This window comes from Chrysemys picta, chromosome 8 (assembly GCF_011386835.1).
Source record: "Chrysemys picta bellii isolate R12L10 chromosome 8, ASM1138683v2, whole genome shotgun sequence".
NCBI classification, from domain to species: Eukaryota; Metazoa; Chordata; order Testudines; family Emydidae; genus Chrysemys; species Chrysemys picta.
The window spans coordinates 72,540,837-72,559,782 of NC_088798.1; the positions used below are offsets into that span (position 1 = coordinate 72,540,837).

The window sequence follows — 18,946 nt, forward strand, 5'->3', positions numbered from 1 at the left end:
TAGCTACTTATATTCCATGATCAAGTTGCATGTTAATCTGCTCTTTAATAAACTGGATAAATTGAGCTCACTAAGTCTCTCACTATAAGGTATGTTGTCCCGTCTTCTAATCATTTTTGTAGCTCTTCTCTGAACCCTTTCCATTTTGAACATCTCTTTCAAAGTGTGGACACCACAAATGGACACACTATTCCAGGAACAATCTCACCAGTATAGTATGCTGAGATAATACCATCTCTCTACTCCTATTCCATATCCCCATAGGTGCTGAAAATAGCTGTGCTGAGGGTGCTGCTACACTTCCTGTCTTGAAGTGGTTTTCATCATATACAGTGTTTACAGTTTGGTTCAATGGCTATATACAAATTGTTCCAGTGCCAATACCCACGCCTGTTCCATATTCCCCATATTATACATCCAGTGATGCTGCTATCCCTTTTGCAGCAACATCACACCGAGAGCTCATTCAAATGTTTATACACCCTGACGGTACAACTCTCTCTTCCCCTGTCAAATACACAAAAGTTTCTCATAGTTTCTCCTCCTCTAACATAGGAACATAAGAACGGCCATAATGGGTCAGACCAAAGGTCCATCTAGACCAGTATCCTGTCTTCCAACAGTGGCCAATGCCAGGTGCCCCAGAGGGAATGAACAGAACAGGTATGATCAAGTGATCCATTCCCTGTCATTCATTCCCATCTTCTGGCAAACAGGCTAGGGACACCATCCTGGCTTATAGCCATTGATGGACCTATCCTCTATGAATTTATCTAGTTCTTTTTTTTAAACCTGTTATAGTCCTGGTCTTCACACAATCCTCTGGCAAAGAGTTCCACAGTAACCCCTCCATATGTCCCAGTGACCCCATCTCCTGATAGCCCTTGTGTCCACTCTCATCCTCTCCCTCCCTCTCCTCTGGCTCTTTCCCCTCACACAAGCATGTTTTACTCTCTACCATTAAATAAACAAACAAACCACTCCATCCTTGTCCCTACTTGCCTCTCCAATCACCACCCCATTTCACGTCCCCCTTTAATCTCTAAGGCCTGGTCTACACTAGGCGTTTATGTCGAAGTTAGCGCCGTTAAATCGAATTAACCCTGCACCCGTCCACACTGCGATGCTATTTAGTTCGACATAGAGGTCTCTTTAATTCGACTTCTGTACTCCTCCCCGACGAGGGGAGTAGCGCTAAATTCGACATGGCCATGTCGAATTAGGCTAGGTGTGGATGGAAATCGACGCTAATAGCTCCGGGAGCTATCCCACAGTGCACCACTCTGTTGACGCTCTGGACAGCAGTGCGAGCTCGGATGCTCTGACCAGCCACACAGGAAAAGCCCCGGGAAAATTTGAATTTGAATTCCTTTTCCTGTCTGGCCAGTTTGAATCTCATTTCCTGTCTGGACATCGTGGCGAGCACAGCAGCACTGGCAACGATGCAGAGCTCTCCAGCAGTGATGGCCGTGCAGTCTGGGAATAGAAAGAGAGCCCCAGCATGGACTGATCGTGAAGTCTTGGATCTCATCGCTGTGTGGGGCGATGAGTCCGTGCTTTCCGAGCTGCGATCCAAAAGAAGGAATGCAAAGATCTACGAGAAGATCTCTAAAGACATGGCAGAGAGAGGATACAGCCGGGATGCAACGCAGTGCCGCGTGAAAATCAAGGAGCTGAGACAAGGCTACCAGAAGACCAAAGAGGCAAACGGACGCTCCGGATCCCATCCCCAGACATCCCGTTTCTACGAGGCACTGCATTCCATCCTCGGTGCTGCCGCCACCACTACCCCACCAGTGACCGTGGACTCTGAGGATGGGATACTGTCCACGGCCGGTTCCTCAGACATGTTAGGGGACGGGGAAGATGAGGAAGGAGATGAGGAGGGCGAGGCAGTTGGCAGCTCTCACAACGCTGATTTCCCCGACAGCCAGGATCTCTTCATCACCCTTACAGAGATCCCCTACGAAGCGTCCCCAGCCATTACCCCGGACACAGAATCTGGTGAAGGATCAGCCAGTAAGTGTTGTAAACATCTAAACATTTATTTTTAACAAAACAGGAATATTAACAATTAAAAGAATGGGTTGTTCATGATTAGTGTGCCCTAGGCGCTTAACGGTTTAGTAAGGGGCAGTGCAAGTTTTGAAAAGAAATCTAGCAATGTCCGGTTTTCAGTGATTGTCCTGCACAAGCCGCTCTACTGTGTATTCCCTGCTACTGCAGCTACAGTAAAATGCGGTCTATATGTGCGGGGATAGAGCAGTAATCCTCCTGGGACATCTCGATGAAGCTCTCCTGGAGGTAACTTGAAAGCCGTTGCATGAGGTTCTTGGGGAGAGCGGCCTTATTGGGTCCTCCGAAGTACGACACGTTGCCGCGCCACGAGATTATCAGGTACTCGGGGATCATTGCTCTGCACAGCAGGGCGGCATACGGCCCTGGTCTTTGGAGGCTTTCCCGGAGCATTCTCTCTTTGTCGCTCTCGGAGATCCTCATCAGGGTGATGTCGGCCATGGTGACCTGCTTTTAATTAGGTAGGGGAATGTTAGTGTTGGGACTGCTTTCCCGTTCCTTTACAGAACTGTCACCGCTGGTTTGCAGCCACGCGGTGGAGGCGGGAGAGGGGCAGCCGAAAGGGATCATTCCCGGGGACAGCCGCGAGGGGGTGGGACAGGGGCAGAGTTCCCGCTTGCCGGATTGCTGGCAGCAGGGACTGACATTGATTTAAATGTGAAATGAGGCCAGTGGTAATATAAAAGTTTTAAACTGCCACAAGTGTACGGCTTACCATGTCTGCCTGCAACAGAAATTCCGTTGTGCTGCCTCGCTTCTCAAATGTGCTGTTCAAGACCCCAGGCACAGAATGCGAAGGCCGAGAATTCGACCTTGTGCTGAGTGCGCATGTGAAAGGTGCTGTGCATGGTCTTGTTCACAGAGAAAGACTATGTTCTTTGTTCACAACTACATTTATCTTTCAGAGGAATTCACTCCCTTTTTCCCATTTCCACAGCCCCGTCTGCGACTGTCTCACAACCTAGCCTGGAATCACACTCCCAGAGGCTAGCGCGGATTAGGCGTAGGAAGAAGAGGACACGGGAGGACATGTTCTCTGAGCTTATGGCCTCTTCCCAAGCCCAGGCAGCACAGCAGACCCAGTGGCGGGAGAACTTGACCCGAATGCACCAAGCCAACATGGATCGGGAGGAGAGGTGGCGGCAGGAAGACCAGCAGGCGACTCAAACGCTGCTTGGACTACTGAGGGAGCAAACGGACACGCTCCGGCGCCTTGTGGATGTTCTGCAGGAACGGAGGCAGGAGGACAGAGCCCCGCTGCAGTCCATCTCTAACCGCCCTCCCCCGCCACCAAGTCCCATACCCACCTCACCCAAAGTGCAAAGAAGGAGAGGCGGCAGAGTCCCTGCTAACTCTCACTCCACCCCTGCAGAGAGCTCTAGTAGCAGAAGGCTCTCATTTCCCAAAATTTGAAAAGTTCTTTCCTTCCCGCCTGACACAAGCCCACGTCCAAGTTTCACCTCCCAATGCCATGTGTAGTTGATAATAAAAAAATCGTTTCTGTTAACTACTGTTTCAATCATGTTCTTTTGGAGGAGGAGGGGAAAGGGGGTTGGAAATTGGACAGGACAGTCTCCTTTGGCAGGGTACATAGTCGGGGGCAGGCACAGCAGCAGGGCACATACACAGTGCAGTGATGCAGTGACTAGTTGCCCCGGTTAGTCTGGGAGGTTGTTTTGATGTAATGTTGGGGGGGGTGGGTTGCTCTGTGACTTTGTGGCGGGGGAGGGCAGTTACAGATCTTAAGCGCCGGTCCTTAGACAGGATCACAGAGCCACACAGCATGGGATCTGTAACCGTCCTCCCCCTGCCACAAAGTCAAATAGACCTCCCATACACACAGTCCCGATCAGGAGGGGTGACAGGCTCCGTTGAAACAAGCATCCCACCGCAGCGGAGCCTGTCAATCCTTGAGTTTAGAAGCTGCATTCGCATCACAACACTAGACCCGCCCCGCACCACAGTCTGCGTCCCAGTTTTAAAAAATTCCCGCTAAAACAGTATTAAAGAAAACGGTGTGCTTTAACAAAGTAGAACTATTTTTATTTCGACACGTGTGTTGGAGGGGGGGTGAAGGGGGTATGTAACTGGATAGGATAGTCAACATTACCTGGGTAAAGAAACGGGGGCAGGTTTAGCTTCTCAGTACACAAACTATAAAATCACAGGTTACCCTGCTCACTCAGGAACTTTGCTTTCAAAGCCTCCCGGATGCACAGCGCTTCCCGCTGGTCTCTTCTAATCGCCCGGCTGTCTGGCTGTGAGTAATCACCAGCCAGGCTATTTTCCTCAACCTCCCACCCCGCCATAAAGGTCTCCCCCTTGCTCTCACAGAGATTGTGGAGCACACAGCAAGCTGCTATAACAATGGGGATATTGGTTTCGCTGAGATCACAGCGAGTCAGTAAGCTTCTCCATCTCCCCTTGAGACGGCCAAAAGCACACTCCACCACCATTCTGCACTTGCTCAGCCGGTAGTTGAAGAGTTCTTTTTCAGTGTCCAGGGCGCCAGTATAGGGCTTCATGAGCCAGGGCATTAGCGGGTAGGCTGGGTCCCCGAGGATGACTATAGGCATCTCCACATCCCCAACAGTTATTTTGTGGTCCGGGAAGTAAATACCTTGTTGCAGCCGTCTAAACAGACCAGAGTTCCTGAAAACACGAGCGTCATGAACCTTGCCCGGCCATCCCACGTAGATGTTGGTAAAACGTCCCCTGTGGTCCACCAGTGCTTGCAGCACCATGGAAAAGTATCCCTTTCGGTTAATGTACTGGGTGGCCTGGTGGTCCGGTGCCAGGATAGGGATGTGAGTTCCATCTATGGCCCCACCGCAGTTTGGGAATCCCATCGCTGCGAAGCCATCTATGATCGCCTCCACGTTTCCCAGGGTCACTACCTTTGGCAGCAGTACATCAACGATTGCCTTCGCTACTTGCATCACAACAACCCCCACGGTAGATTTGCCCACCCCAAACTGGTTCGCGACTGACCGGTAGCTGTCTGGCGTTGCAAGCTTCCACAGGGCTATGGCCACTCGCTTCTGTACACTCAGTGCAGCTCGCAACCGGGTGTCACTGCGCTTCAGGGCAGGGGACAGCAACTCACAAAGTTCCAGGAAAGTTCCCTTCCGCATGCGAAAGTTTCGCAGCCACTGGGATTCATCCCAGACCTGCAGCACTATGCGGTCCCACCACTCAGTGCTTGTCTCCCGTGCCCAGAATCGCCGTTCCACGGCATCAACATGACCCATTGCCACTGTGATGTCCTCGGCGCTGGGTCGCCTGCTTTCTGACAGGTCTGTGCTACTCTCAGACTTCAGGACATCACCGCGGTGCCGTAGCCTCCTTGCCTGACTTTTCTGCATCTGCCTCAGGGAAACCTTTATGATAAGCTGCGAGACGTTGAGAGCGGCCACAACTGCAGCGATGGTCGCAGCGGGCTCCATGCTCGGAGTACAGTGGCGTCCGCGCTGTCAATGACTGGAAAAGCGCGCGAACTGTTTTCCCGCCGGCGCTTTCAGGGAGGGAGGGCGGGAGTGATGGACGGATGACGACAGTTTCCCAAAAGCACCCTCGACTCATTTTGTTACCCAGAAGGCATTGCCGGCTACACCCAGAATTCCAATGGGCAGAGGGGACTGCGGGAACTGTGGGATAGCTGACCACAGTGCACCGCTTCGAATGTCGACGCTATCACCGTTAGTGTGGACGCACAAAGTCGAATTACTGTCCTTAGTGTGGACACACACGTTCGACTTTGCAATATCGATTACAAAAATTCGATGCAAGTAAAATCGAACTACTCTCGTAGTGTAGACAAGGCCTAAGCTTGTTGAATGGACCATTTAAAAGCACTGTATGGAGCCTCTCTCCTCCAATTCTACCCTAGACCCTCTCCGATATGAGTTCCTTCCCATGGACTCCACTGAAAGTATTCCCACCAAAGCCTCTAATGAATTTTGCTAGTCAAATGTTAGAATCAATATTCAGTCCTCAGCTTGTCAACCGCATTTGAAACTGTCAGCCATACTCTCCTTCTTACAACATTATCCTACCTTGCATTCTATGACTCTATCCTCTCATGATTTTCCTCCCACCTCTCTAATGGTTCCTTCAGAGTATCCTTCAGAGACCCCTTCTCATCCACCTTCCATCTTTCAGTTGGGATTCCACATGGTTTTGTCGTTTGTCCTCTTCTCTTCACCCTTCCCAGCTTATCTCTGGGTAATCTCACCCATAAATAAAAATTAAACTATTATCTCTGTGCTGGTGACTCACAGATCTACCTCTCTACTCCAAACCTGTCTTCATCTGTCTAAACTAAAATCTGAGCTTGTCTTTTCATCTTCCTTCCAACCTGTGCTTTCTGACTACTTTTTATCATTGTGGACAATACCACCATCCTGCCTGTAGCTCACACCCATAATCTGGGTGTCATCTTTAATTCACACCACTCTCTAGGTCCTCACTTCCAGGTTATGACTAAATTTTGCTGATTCTTGCTGCATAATATCTCTAACATACGGTATTTGCTAACCATCCAAACAGGTATAACTCTCATCCAGGCTCTCATTGTCTCATGTGCTGAGTACTGCAACATCTTTTTCTCTGGCTTTGGCAAATGAAATCTTGTCCTGCTAATATTCATTTTCTAAAAGATTATTTGACCAGACTGAGAGTAAAAGCAGAATAGGGGAAAAAATTAGAGCCAATAAATAATGTGGAATAGTTCTAGTGCTAGTGGAAAGACATTGTGGTCTGAGAATAACCAACATAACCAACAAGAGACTGGATTAATAATGTGTGAGAGAAATTTAGAAATCACAAATACACAGGAATATCAAAGAAAGAAACAGGTGAGATACTGACAGGAATGAAAAATAGGAAAGCCCCTGGTCTAGATGGGGTGTGCGGATTCTGACCGAAACACCTCTCTCCGCTGTTTACTTGAAAAACTAAATACATGTTTGAAGAAAGGGTGTTCAAGATGGACAGTGACAGGAAGGACCATCCTCGTGCAAAAAAAAAAAAAAAAAGAAAAAAGAAAAGAAAGAAAGAAAGAAAGAAGGCCACAGTGATCTTATGAATTATGGCTGATCACTTTTGCCAGCTATGTGGGAACTTCTAACGGCAATTCTGGCAAAGAAGATCCAAATAGTGCTAGCTCACAATGGAATGCTTCCTCCTGTGCAAGAAGACTGCACAATAAACATGAAAAGGGACAAAGGACCGTCTCTGGATGAACAAAAGGATCAAAGAAGATTCAAAACACAAAAAGAGAGAGAAAATGAGAGATGGTGTGGACAGACAATCAGAAAGCATGTAACATCATCCCACATGTGTGGACCACTAGGACAATGAAAATGCACAAGGTTTATCCAAAGATTATTTTCTTTTTGTGGCAATCTCTGATTAACTGGAACATTCAACTCTACCTGGAATGGACTCTCACTGATGAGATCTAAATTAGAAGAGGAATCTTTCAAGCAGATTCCTTTTCACCAATGTTGTTCATGGTAGCAATGGTTCCAGTGTCATAGATGCTTCGTGAGTGGTTATCATAAGAGCAGCAACCAGTTAACCATTGTTACACATGGATGAGCTGAAGCTATGTGGACAGTCACAAAAGGCAATACTGAGATTGATTACATGTAGAAAAGTCTGGTGAAGATATAAAGTTATGGGTTAGCTTGGCATCTGTAAAGAGAGGCTAACTGGTACACTCAGAGTGCATACAAGTTAACAAAAATGCTATCCAACATATCTCTCACCATGGCCCCTGCAAATACCTTGGAATAAGAGAACTGTCTGTGTTGCAACCTAATAAAGTTAATGAAGAGTGCGGAAATAATATTACAAATGAATAAGAGCTACTCTAATGAGAAAACTCCAATAATTTGATGCAAACCATTACTATGTGAGTAATGCCTGTAATACGGTACACCGCCAGTTTGCCCAAGTGGAATCAAGAGAGAAGAAAGAAATCGACATCCAAACAAGAAAGCTCTGGAGATGCATAGAGTATGAATATCAATCAAGATGTGGACGGGATGTACATCTGATGATGCGATGGAGGAAAAGGTTCGCTATCTGTGGAAGAAGCAATTAACAATGAAGAATATAACATGAAAATATAAGAGGAGGCAACCAGAGTAAAATATCATCTGGTCGTTATAACACGTGATGGCTGAGCATGCATCCCAGCCCAAGAAAGTAAAAATGAAAGGAGAAAACAAATTGTCAAAGAAATATTCAAAAGATTTACACAGAAATCTGCGCAGACAGTGGTGGAGAGAGATAAAACCCACAACTGTTTGAGGATTAACAAACTCATGGTTTGCAGAAGGATACCTCAAGAGAGCGAGAGAGAGAGAGAGAGAGAGAGAGAGAGAGAGAGAGAGAGACTCAGCAGTGCACAAGAGCAGTCCTTAAGGTTTTATTATGTTCTAAACAAAAGTGACCAACAGAACTGTTCCCCAAACTGCAGCATGTTTTCTGAGAAGAGAGAGAGGTGGTGCAGCATGTGTTGAGCACCTCTAGGAGCCTAGCTGGGAAAGAATATATGAACACACACAATTAGGTCACCAAGTGTATGAACTGGAGCCCCTATCTCAAGTACGGATTTCAGCTAACCATGTTGTGTTATGACTACCAAATTGAAAACACTCTACAGAATGGAGAGGTTAAGATTTTATAGGATCTGGCAATTGTCACAGACCGAATGGTGCAGGCAAACAGGCTGAACATAGCTGTAGAAAAGAAGACCAATAAGAATGCTAATTGATATTACCATACCAGCAGACAGAAACATTAGAAAGAAACAAGAGAAGATAATGAAGTATGAAGAACTCTGCCATGTCGTGGAATAATAATGGACGACTAGAACAAAGACAATGTCACAGATATTTGGAGCGATCCCTAAGGATATGCATGAGTAATTCAATAACGCATAAAGCATGCAAGACGTCATAACCTCCAGAAAACAGCGCTCTTAGGCACTATGAGAATTTTAAGGAAAGTCGAAGAACAAGTGCATTTGAGCACCTAAAATGCAGGAATTCTGGTGAGGTTTCAACCAAACCTATGGTGACAAGGTGGGCGAGGTAATATCTTCTATTGGACCAACTTCTTGAAGTTGGTTCTTATTACTTCAGCCACCTTGTCACTCTAATATCCTTGCACTAACGTGGCTACGACAGGGCTACACTGCATAAACCTATGGAATCCGTTCATGGTCAGGATTTATTGGTGACTCACGGGGATAAATTTTAGAAAGTAGTTTCCCCCTTTTTATGCTTAAAGATTTTGTACGTTGTGAAGGCTAACTGTTTTTGTTTGTTTGTTTGTTTGTTTGTTTGTTTGTTTGTTTTAATTCTCATGATGTAATACTCAGGGATGCTGCTGCTGATGATATAACAATCCTTAAATCTTTTTTCAGATTCACTGCTGCCAAGATTACAGTCCCACACTCCCCCAAAACAAAAGTATGGCCGATAATGTTTGTCTGTAAAGGTATGACATTGCAGTTGTCTTATTAAAACACATGGCCTTTGATTGGTCTCAGATTATATAGCGATCCAGATTACTCGGTGTCAATGACCCGCATTTACAATTATTTACCTTTCCATCAATCTCTCTGTCATCTGCAATTTTTTATCAGAACCTATTTTGTATTTTCTTCCACATCAATGTCAAAAATATGGAACAGCACCAGAATGAGATCTGATCCCCGTGAGATTCCAAAATAATCACACAGTCATTGGTGAGTCAAACTTGTAATCATATAAAAAAAGATGTCAAAGCCATTTAATAACAGTTGTTTTCCATAAAAACATATTGATTGATACTAGCAACTGGACCTATAAATGTTATTGATAAAGTCCTGTATCAGGTACTACGACAGTTTTTTCTTGGATTTATGTCAGGCTAACTGACTAATTTCCTGGGTCATTCCCATTTACACTATAAAATGTCTCTTTCAGTAAGGTTTCACAGGGTGATGGGAATCAATCTTTCTTTCTTTCTTTCTTTCTTTCTTTCTTTCTTTCTTTCTTTCTTTCTTTCTTTCTTTCTTAAATGAAGTCTTCCGACAGAGACTAGAAAATGCTTAACATATTTAAGAATGTCCTTTTTTATTTTGAAAAACCAATGTGTAAAAACCACATGAGGTTCCCTCCTAGGATTCTTACTATTGATCAGTGATAAAAGATCTCTTGAACAATTATTAGGTGTTGAAAATGAAAAGCATCTCACAGGACCATGGACAAATTCCTCCAAATATACTTTCTACATAAGAATTCAACATATGCAAATCAATCTATTTTATAATTTTTTACAAAAATTGAAGTAAATTTCGTTACTTCCTGCACACACGGGTGCACACATGCACATACACGCACGCATACACATACAGAGTCACTCCCAGTTTAATCTCATGACACTTCAATCACCTTCAGTACATAAGATATCAAAAAGTTAAGTTAAACATTAACTATAAGCATGCGAATTTGTCTACTTATACAAAAGGACCAAATTCGGACATGATTTTAAACTCATGCAGCTCTATTAAAATCTATATTGTGGCCCAGGTGCTCCTGGCTCACCTATCCTTCACTACATAAGACCACACCACTACCACCAACATGGCAGTGCTTAGATGAAATCAGCTCCTGGACGAAGAATAGCTCGCTGAAGCTGGAACTGAACAAAACAGAGGTGATGCTGGTGGGAAGTGGAAAGTATTTTGAGGAGTTTGTAGTCACAGTGAAGTCTCCTTTACCTGAAATTTCACATCTACACTTGATAAATTCAATCTGTAGTCTAGGTGTACTATTGGATTTCTTGCTGATGCTGAGGTCTTACAAACAACAGCTGTGCTTAATGTTTTCTTTCACTTCCACCAGTCTATGACACTCCATCCCATCCTGGTAATGAAGACCTGGCCTCAGTTATTCATGCTTGTATCACCTCTTGAATGGATTACAGCAATGCAATATATTTTGTCATGAAACCTTCAGCACTTTGAAAATTCCAACTAGTACAAAATGCTGCAGCTCATCTCCTCAACAACATAGGTTGCCTGTCCTCTACTGTCTACACTGGCTTCCAATACAATTTCGAATTTTGTTCAAGGTGATGGTCCTTATTGTCCAAGTGCTCACTTCCTTGGGCCCAGAACACCAAAACGACTGTAATGCTTTGGGACAAAGACCGTGGTCAACCACTTTGCTCCTTTGGCAAAATGGAATTCTGAACAATAAGATTAAAACCATTTGTTTGGGGAAAGAACTCTCTCTGGGAGCAGAGACTGTGGAATGAACTCTCTCAGGAACTAAGGACCATCACAAACATCACCACTTTCTGTTCCAAATGCAAAGCACACTTATTTGACCTTGGCTTCTCTAATCTAGATGGCAGATGTGTACTCACATTTCTTAATGCACTACTGGGAGGAACTCAGACATTATGGTGAAGAACGAGGTATAAAAACCTACATAGCATAGAACAGACTAGGAATAGAGAAAACTCTCAAGGCAGTATATGCATTGTAGATGCAAGCATGTATTTGAGTTTTAGCTGTTTTCATATATATAAATGTATAATTTTGTTTTATACCTAAATTATTATAAAATTAAGTATACCTATATAATATGTGTGAGCATAAATTTTATATGTATACACACAAACTGACAATATATGCTCATTTTCAAATGCTACAAGGAAGCTACTCCTAAAGAAAATTATGTTTCACAATGTATCTCATAATTTAAAACAAAACAAAACGCTGATTCATTTTACTTTGACACGCCGAAGAAAATTCAGACACTCTACTGAAAAAAAAATCTATGTATTAGACCCCCCCTATCCTAAAGCGATAAAAGTTGATGATACTAGAAATAACTAATCCAAATAACAATATTTTTAACTATTAAGAACTCTAATTTTGAGTTAAAGGAAATGGATTTTAAAAAGCCCTGATATACGAGCGAATCTATACAAAGACTCACCTCTCCAAGTGCTTCAGCTTCAGACTTTGGGTCTCCAGGAGCAAATTTACTGCTCATAGGTAGCATTCCAGAGTTATCCCTGCAAAGAATGTTCTCTTCTATGAAGTTCTGACCATTTGATTTTAGGAGACTAAACGCCGTTTTACCAGAGTCTGCGGTTAAACACAGATTATAGCTATACGATAAAGTCCCATCGCAGTAGCTTGGGGGCAATCCTGGACCCGACTTGGAAAAACGATCAGAACCAAAACATCGCAAAACTGGGAGATTCATCGACCTTCCACATTTCATCACAATGGCCAGTGCAACTGTCAGGAGGAACAAAAATGAGATCAAGACTAAAGCCAGCACCAAGTAGAACTGTAAATCAGACTGAGATGCCGAGTCACCCGATTGGTCGCTCATTTCCGGAAGAGTCTCTTGGAAGTTCTCAGCAAACACCAGGTTGAGAGTCACTGTGGCGGAGAGAGGCGGCTGCCCGTTATCCTTCACCAGGGTGACCAGCCTGTGCTTCACAGCATCTCTGTCCGCAAAGGCGCGGGCTGTCCGGATCTCCCCGCTGTGCAGCCCCATGCTGAAGAGCGCCGGTTCCGTGGCCCGGAGCAGATGGTAGGAGAGCCAGGCATTGTGTCCTGAGTCAGCATCCACCGCCACCACCTTAGTCACCAGATAACCTGCCTCGGCCGAGCGAGGGACCATCTCGAACAAGGCGGTGCCATCGGCTCCCAGGGAAGGGTACAGGATGCGAGGGGCGTTATCATTCTGATCCAGAATAAACACCCTGACGGTGACATTGCTGCTGAGTGGCGGGGACCCGCCGTCTTGGGCCTTCACTTGCACTTCAAACTCCCGGAATTGTTCGTAGTCGAAGGAGCGCTGCGCATAGATAGCTCCGGTCTGGGAGTTAATGGAGATGTAGGAGGAGAGAGGCAGCTCCTGGAGGTTGCTGCTCAGGATGGAGTAAGTGAGTCGGGCGTTCCGGTCCAGATCCCGGTCTGAGGCTTTTACACTGAAAATAGAGGCCCCCGAGGGATTGTTCTCTGGCACATAGGCGGTGTAGGAAGGTTTCTCAAAGACAGGGGCGTTGTCATTGATATCCGAGATTTGTAACAAGATGGTTTTCTGGGTGGAGAGGGGGGGAGAGCCTTTGTCGGTGACTGTGATTGTGATATTGTACTCCGGGGTCCTTTCCCTGTCCAGGGTGCTGTCTGTGAGAATTTTGTAATAATTATTAGAGGACGACACTATTTTAAAAGGCAAGTTGTGTTGAAGATGACAGGTGACGTCTCCATTTTCACCGGCATCTCGGTCATAGGCTTTGATCAGAGCCGCCACTGTGCCGGCTACTGAGTCTTCTGGAATGGGACTGGATATAGATGTAAACGTCACTTCCGGGACGTTGTCGTTCTCATCAAGAATTTCTATTTGAACTTTGCAATGAGCAGATTGTCCTCCCCCATCTCTGGCCTCTATACGTATTGTGTATGTATTTGTTTTCTCAAAATCCAGAATCCCCGTATTTGTAATTCTTCCATTCACAGGATCTAAATGAAATAATTTACGAGCATTTTCTTTAATGTTGCTAAAAATGTATGTGATTTGGCCATTTAACCCTTCATCCTGATCCGTGGCTTTCACCTGAACCACTAAGGAGCCATTTGGTAGATTTTCTCTCAGGCTTACTTTGTAGATCTCTTCAGTAAATTCGGGGCGATTGTCATTGGTATCAGTGACATTAATCCTAATCTGAACCGTCCCAGTTCTGACTGGATCTCCCCCATCCACAGCCGTCAGGATCAAGTGATGAGAGTTTTGCTTTTCCCGATCCAAAGATTTTTCCAAAATTAACTCAGCATATTTGTTTTCATCTGGACTCTCGTTTACTGACAGGATAAAATGCGGGTTCTTGCTGAGTTGGTAACTCTTCAGTGAGTTGACCCCAACGTCTGGATCTTGAGCAGATTCTAGTGGAAATCGCACACCAGGCAGTGCGGATTCAATAATTGCTAAATCAATGTTGTTTGTCTTGAACCGCGGGGCGTTATCATTAATGTCCTGGATTGCTACATTCACATGGAAAACATTCAAAGGATTTTCCACCACCGTTTCGAGTGTCAGGACACAAAGGGGTGTTTCCCCGCATATCTCCTCCCGGTCTATCCTGCCATTCACATACAGGTTGCCATTTCCCCCATTCACACTGAAGTATTGCTTTTCCGAATTGACACGGAGCTTTCGCTGCGGAAGCTCTCGGATACTCAACCCCAAATCGTTGGCGAGCTTCCCCACAAGGGAACCTTTGGCCATTTCCTCCGGAATCGAATAACGAATCTGCTCCGAGACCACCCGGCAGAACAAAGAGAATAAGAAGGGAAACAACAGTACCTGCTGTCTGACTGCCCGGCCGCTCAGTCTGTGCCTGGTTTCCATCCCATGCATTTTCACGTACGCTCTTTTCTTTATTCTGTACAAAAAGTGCTTATAAATCCAGATATATGGTAAATATCCCAGGTAATGAAGAGAAAATGGATTCAATTGCTCAGGCTAATTGAACATCAGAGTCCAGAGGGAGGCTTTCTCTGAGCAGCAAGGCTGTGTGCGCGTTTCTCGGGTTGTTTTCTCTGCGATCTGCACTGTGTGATTGAGAAATCAGGCTGCAGTCGGCTGTAATGGATCTCTGGCTGTAGCTCCGCACCGCATTGGCCAACAGCGGCACTCTGAGCTCAGACGGAGAACTGCAGCACACAAAACTAATGAAGTCACCGATAGAGATCTAGACACGAGGAAAGGTATTCTAATACATTTAATATAAATGTTTTTAAATTATTCTCAATCCAGTCTGTTCTAGCCTTAATTAAATTTTAAAGGGTTCCTCCAAACACCCACGGACATCTCTATAGTTTACAGTAGCACTTTCTTTATCCTTTATCAAAGTTGTTTGCTTCAAAATAAAGTGTAATTGTATTTTTTATATTATTATTGCATTTTCCTCCTAAGAGCCAGAGCCCTCATGGAAGACATGGGGATTCTGTTTATGCTTTAATTCAGGTATCATTTTGAAAATAAAATACTTATTCTTAGATTTTGTGAAGTTTATATATTATGGAGAGAGAAGATGGGTTTTGCATTCATTATTTCAAGAAATAGAGTTGTGCTTGTGACCTGGTGTGCCTGGGGTAGCCCTCACTGAAAATGTTTGCTCTGCACAAGAGCTGCTTCCAATATTCAGTGAATAAAACTATATAATTACACGTCAAAATATTTTTAAAAAGGAACTAAAGAAAACTTACCTGACCAAACACATCATTCCCGTCATTATTTTTCGAGTTTTCAATCGGCTCATTAGTGAGAGTATTTGAATAGTTTGATTTGGGAAAGTTGAATTGGCTCTTTCTGGAGTCCGTGGTTAGAGAAACCTCATGTGAGTAGGAGTGAAGAAAAGCTCTGACTCCATCGAGCCCCACAAACTGCGAGGCCGGAACTCCACTGAAAGTCACACTCGAGGAGTCAAACAGCGGCGAGTTTCTCCACCGGCGGAGCCTCAGGGCCAGTAACACTATGATAAAGGTAAAGAACAAGCAGGAAACGGAAGCCACAGCGATCACCAAATACAAGGTGAGGCTGGACTGGGGGTCTGTAGGAGCTGAGAGGCTGCTTAAATCGGAGAGGATTTCGGGGATGCTGTCAGCCATCACCACCGTGACAGTGGCCGTGGCAGAGAGAGGGGGCTGCCCGTTGTCCTTCACTAAAACCACCAGACTTTGCTTGAGCGCATCTTTGTCGAGAAAGTAGCGCGCTGTCCTGATCTCGCCGCTGTGGAGTCCCACAGAGAAGAGCCCCGGCTCTGTAGCCTTCAGCAGCTGGTAGGAGAGCCAGGCGTTCTGACCGGAGTCTGCATCCACCGCCACCACCTTAGTGACCAGGTAACCCGGCTCGGAGGAGCGAGGGGCCAACTCCACTCCCGTGGAATCATCGGTGGGAAAGGAGGGGTGTAAAATGTGCGGAGTGTTGTCATTCTGATCCAGTATAATGAGAGTGACGGAGACATTACTGCTGAGAGGTGGGGAACCCCCATCCTGAGCCTGCACTTGGAACCGAATCTCCCGGAACTGTTCGTAATCGAAGGAGCGCAAAGCGTAGAGAGCCCCAGTCTCGGAGTTAATGGAGATGGAGGAGGACAAGGACACTTCGCTTCTGTCTTCTTCAATAATTGAGTAAGTGACTCGGGCGTTCTCCCTCCAGTCAGGATCATTCGCTTTCAGGGAACAAAGGGAAGCTCCTCTGGGATTGTTCTCTGTGCTGTACAAAGTGTAGGATGTCTGGTTGAAGATGGGAGCGTTGTCGTTTATGTCTAAAAGCTGTACTAAAATTGTTGCTGTAGAGGATAAAGGAGGAGTCCCTCGGTCTGTGGCTGTGACAGTTACATTGTAATCCAAGACCTGCTCCCTGTCTAGGGGTTTGTCAGTCACCAAACTGTAATAATTATCGAATGATTTCTGTAACCAAAATGGGATGTTTCTGGGGATGGAGCACGTGACCTCTCCATTCTCCGCTGAATCTCGATCGTGTAAATTTATTAGAGCGATCACAGTCCCTGGAGGGCTGTCTTCACTCACCGATTTGATTGCAGACGTGACTGTAATTTCAGGAGCATTATCATTGACATCAATAACAGCTATCAGAACTTTAGACCTGGCCGAGAGGTCTCCAACGTCCTTTGCTTGAACCTCCATTTCATATAATGCAGCTTCCTCATAGTCCAGGTTTCCCACAGTTGATATTTTCCCCGTTTTAGAATCCACCTGGAATATCTGAGACGCTTTGTCTTTCATTTTCCTGAGTGAATATGTGACCTCCGAATTTATCGCTTCATCGGGATCTGTGGCGTTTACTGTCAGCAGCAGAGACCCGATGGGCACATTTTCCAAAACACTCACTTTATAGACAGCCTGACTGAAAACTGGTGCATTGTCATTTGCGTCAAGGACGATAACGCGGATCTGCGCAGTGCCGGACCTGACTGGATCTCCCCCGTCAGTGGCTGTGAGGATTAGATCGTGAACAGCTTGTTCTTCCCGGTCTAGAGACTTTTCCAGCACCAGTTCGACATATTTGTCCCCGTCAGCTCCCGTTTGCACATCCAGAGAGAAGTGTTTGTTACTGCTGAGATAATAGCCCTGCACAGAATTGGTTCCCACATCTGCATCCTGCGCCCCCTCAAGGGAATATCGGGTTCCCACAGCGGCTAACTCACTGATTCTAAATTCCAATTCATCTTCCTGGAAGCGGGGCGCATTGTCATTAATATCTGTGATTTCAACTTCAACTCCGAAAACCTTCATTTTGTCCTCTACTATAATTTCAAAATTTAACAGACACGTCTCTAGCTGGCCACAGATTTGCTCTCTGTCTACTCTTTCCGTGGGGTATAAATGGCCGCTTTTAATATTCAAAGTAAAATACTGAGTCCTACCTCTGCCAACAATGCGGACTCCGCGGTCTGAGAGATCCTTTATATCCAGCCCCAGATCCTTTGCAATATTCCCCACATAAGAGCCTTTCTGCATTTCCTCAGGGATCGAATAGCGAATCTGCCCAGAAACTGCCTCCCAAACATTAACCAATATGAGGCAGAACAGGGCTTGTCCTTCGTTTCCCATCAGCATGTGTGCATTCGCCATTTCCAGCTCTCTAAAGAGACATCTGAGATGGAACCAGCACACAGAGTTCGGAGACAGGCTTTCTTCTATTGGGTTTATAATCCAAGCCGAGTGCAGAGGATTTATTCAGCGATGCTGCCGTTTGAAGAGGATTTGATCTCTGTTCTGTGCTGTGAGACACTGGTCCGTCTGCTCCATTTCTCATTGCATCTCTCTCCCCGAGTGGTGAACAGCGGCACTCAGAGTCTCAACTAATAATTACAACTGCTCAGATAAATAAAGCGGTATCTGTTTTTCTGTGTGACAGCTTACTTTTTCAGCACTGTATATAATCGTGATGTCCTAATTAAGGTATGTTTTAAAACTGAACACACAAAGCAAAACTATATATTTTTGAAGTAATTATCAAAACACAGGATGGTTTTCTGGGTGGAGATGAGGATGTCTTTGTCTCTGGCTATAACTGTAATATTATACTCCGGTGTCCTTTCTCTGTCCTGAGTGTTCTCAGTGACCAGCTTATAATAATTATTAGGAAAGGATATTATCTGAAACAGAAAGCTACCCATTATATGATATTTGGCCTTGCCATTTTCTCCTGCATCTCAGACGGATACACAGATCAGAGCTGTCACTGTTCAAGGGAGACAGTCTTCGAGAATTGGTCTAGACACTGCTAGGGGGCGTTGTCCTTCTGATCAACAATATCCACTACTACCTTGCTGTAGGCAGCTATTTCCCTCCATCTTTGGCTTCCGCTCCGAAGATGTATTTATCTGCTCTTCAAAGTCCAAAATTCCTTTAGTTGTAATTTTACCGTTTTCGGGAACCCGCGTAAACATTTGCAGATCATTTTCTGGTATGATGCTGAATGTATGATGCTCAATGTGAATTGTTCGTTAAGACCTTTCTCATTATTCCTGGCTTTCACCTGCAGTACAAATAATTATTTTGGTAGATTTTATCTCCGGCTGACTTTGTAGATCTGTTCAGTGAATACAGGGGGATTCTCATTGGCGTCAAATTAATCCTAATTTGAGCGGTCCAGGTTCTGACTGGATCAAGTGATGAGTTACTTGCCATTCCCCATCCAAGTGTTTCGCTAGAAATAGTTCTGAGTATTTATTGCCATCCTGTCTACCCTTCACGGCTAGAGAGAAACGTTGGTTCGGGCTGAACTGGTAATTTTGTAATGAATTCATC

The 18,946-nt window shown here is 45.1% G+C and overlaps 2 protein-coding genes across 16 annotated transcripts in view; one reads left to right on the plus strand and one right to left on the minus strand.

The window, feature by feature from the left end:
• Positions 1–18,946, minus strand: part of LOC101938858 (protocadherin gamma-C5-like) — a 415,891-nt gene that overhangs the window by 242,752 nt on the left and 154,193 nt on the right. The window contains exon 1 of one of the 14 annotated variants that reach the window (XM_065555796.1): positions 15,374–17,957. The exons of 12 other annotated variants lie outside the window; for them this stretch is intronic. In XM_065555796.1, the coding sequence (XP_065411868.1) occupies positions 15,374–17,764 (2,391 nt within the window). In that variant the 5' untranslated portion in view covers positions 17,765–17,957. Of the gene's footprint in view, positions 1–12,083; positions 14,721–15,373; positions 17,958–18,946 lie in introns of those variants that run through there. One more of the 14 variants, XM_065555777.1, reaches the window with a different exon arrangement.
• Positions 1,306–3,583, plus strand: LOC135973255 (myb/SANT-like DNA-binding domain-containing protein 2). 2 transcript variants are annotated; one of them, XM_065555821.1, is made up of 3 exons: positions 1,306–2,019; positions 2,227–2,304; positions 3,014–3,148. In XM_065555821.1, exons 1-2 carry the CDS (start codon positions 1,443–1,445, stop codon positions 2,259–2,261), a joined length of 612 nt encoding a protein of 203 aa, XP_065411893.1. In that variant the 5' UTR covers positions 1,306–1,442; the 3' UTR covers positions 2,262–2,304; positions 3,014–3,148. The 2 variants fall into 2 exon arrangements, with proteins under 2 accessions (XP_065411893.1, XP_065411891.1); XM_065555819.1 differs by lacking the exon at positions 2,227–2,304 and having other exon boundaries at positions 3,014–3,583.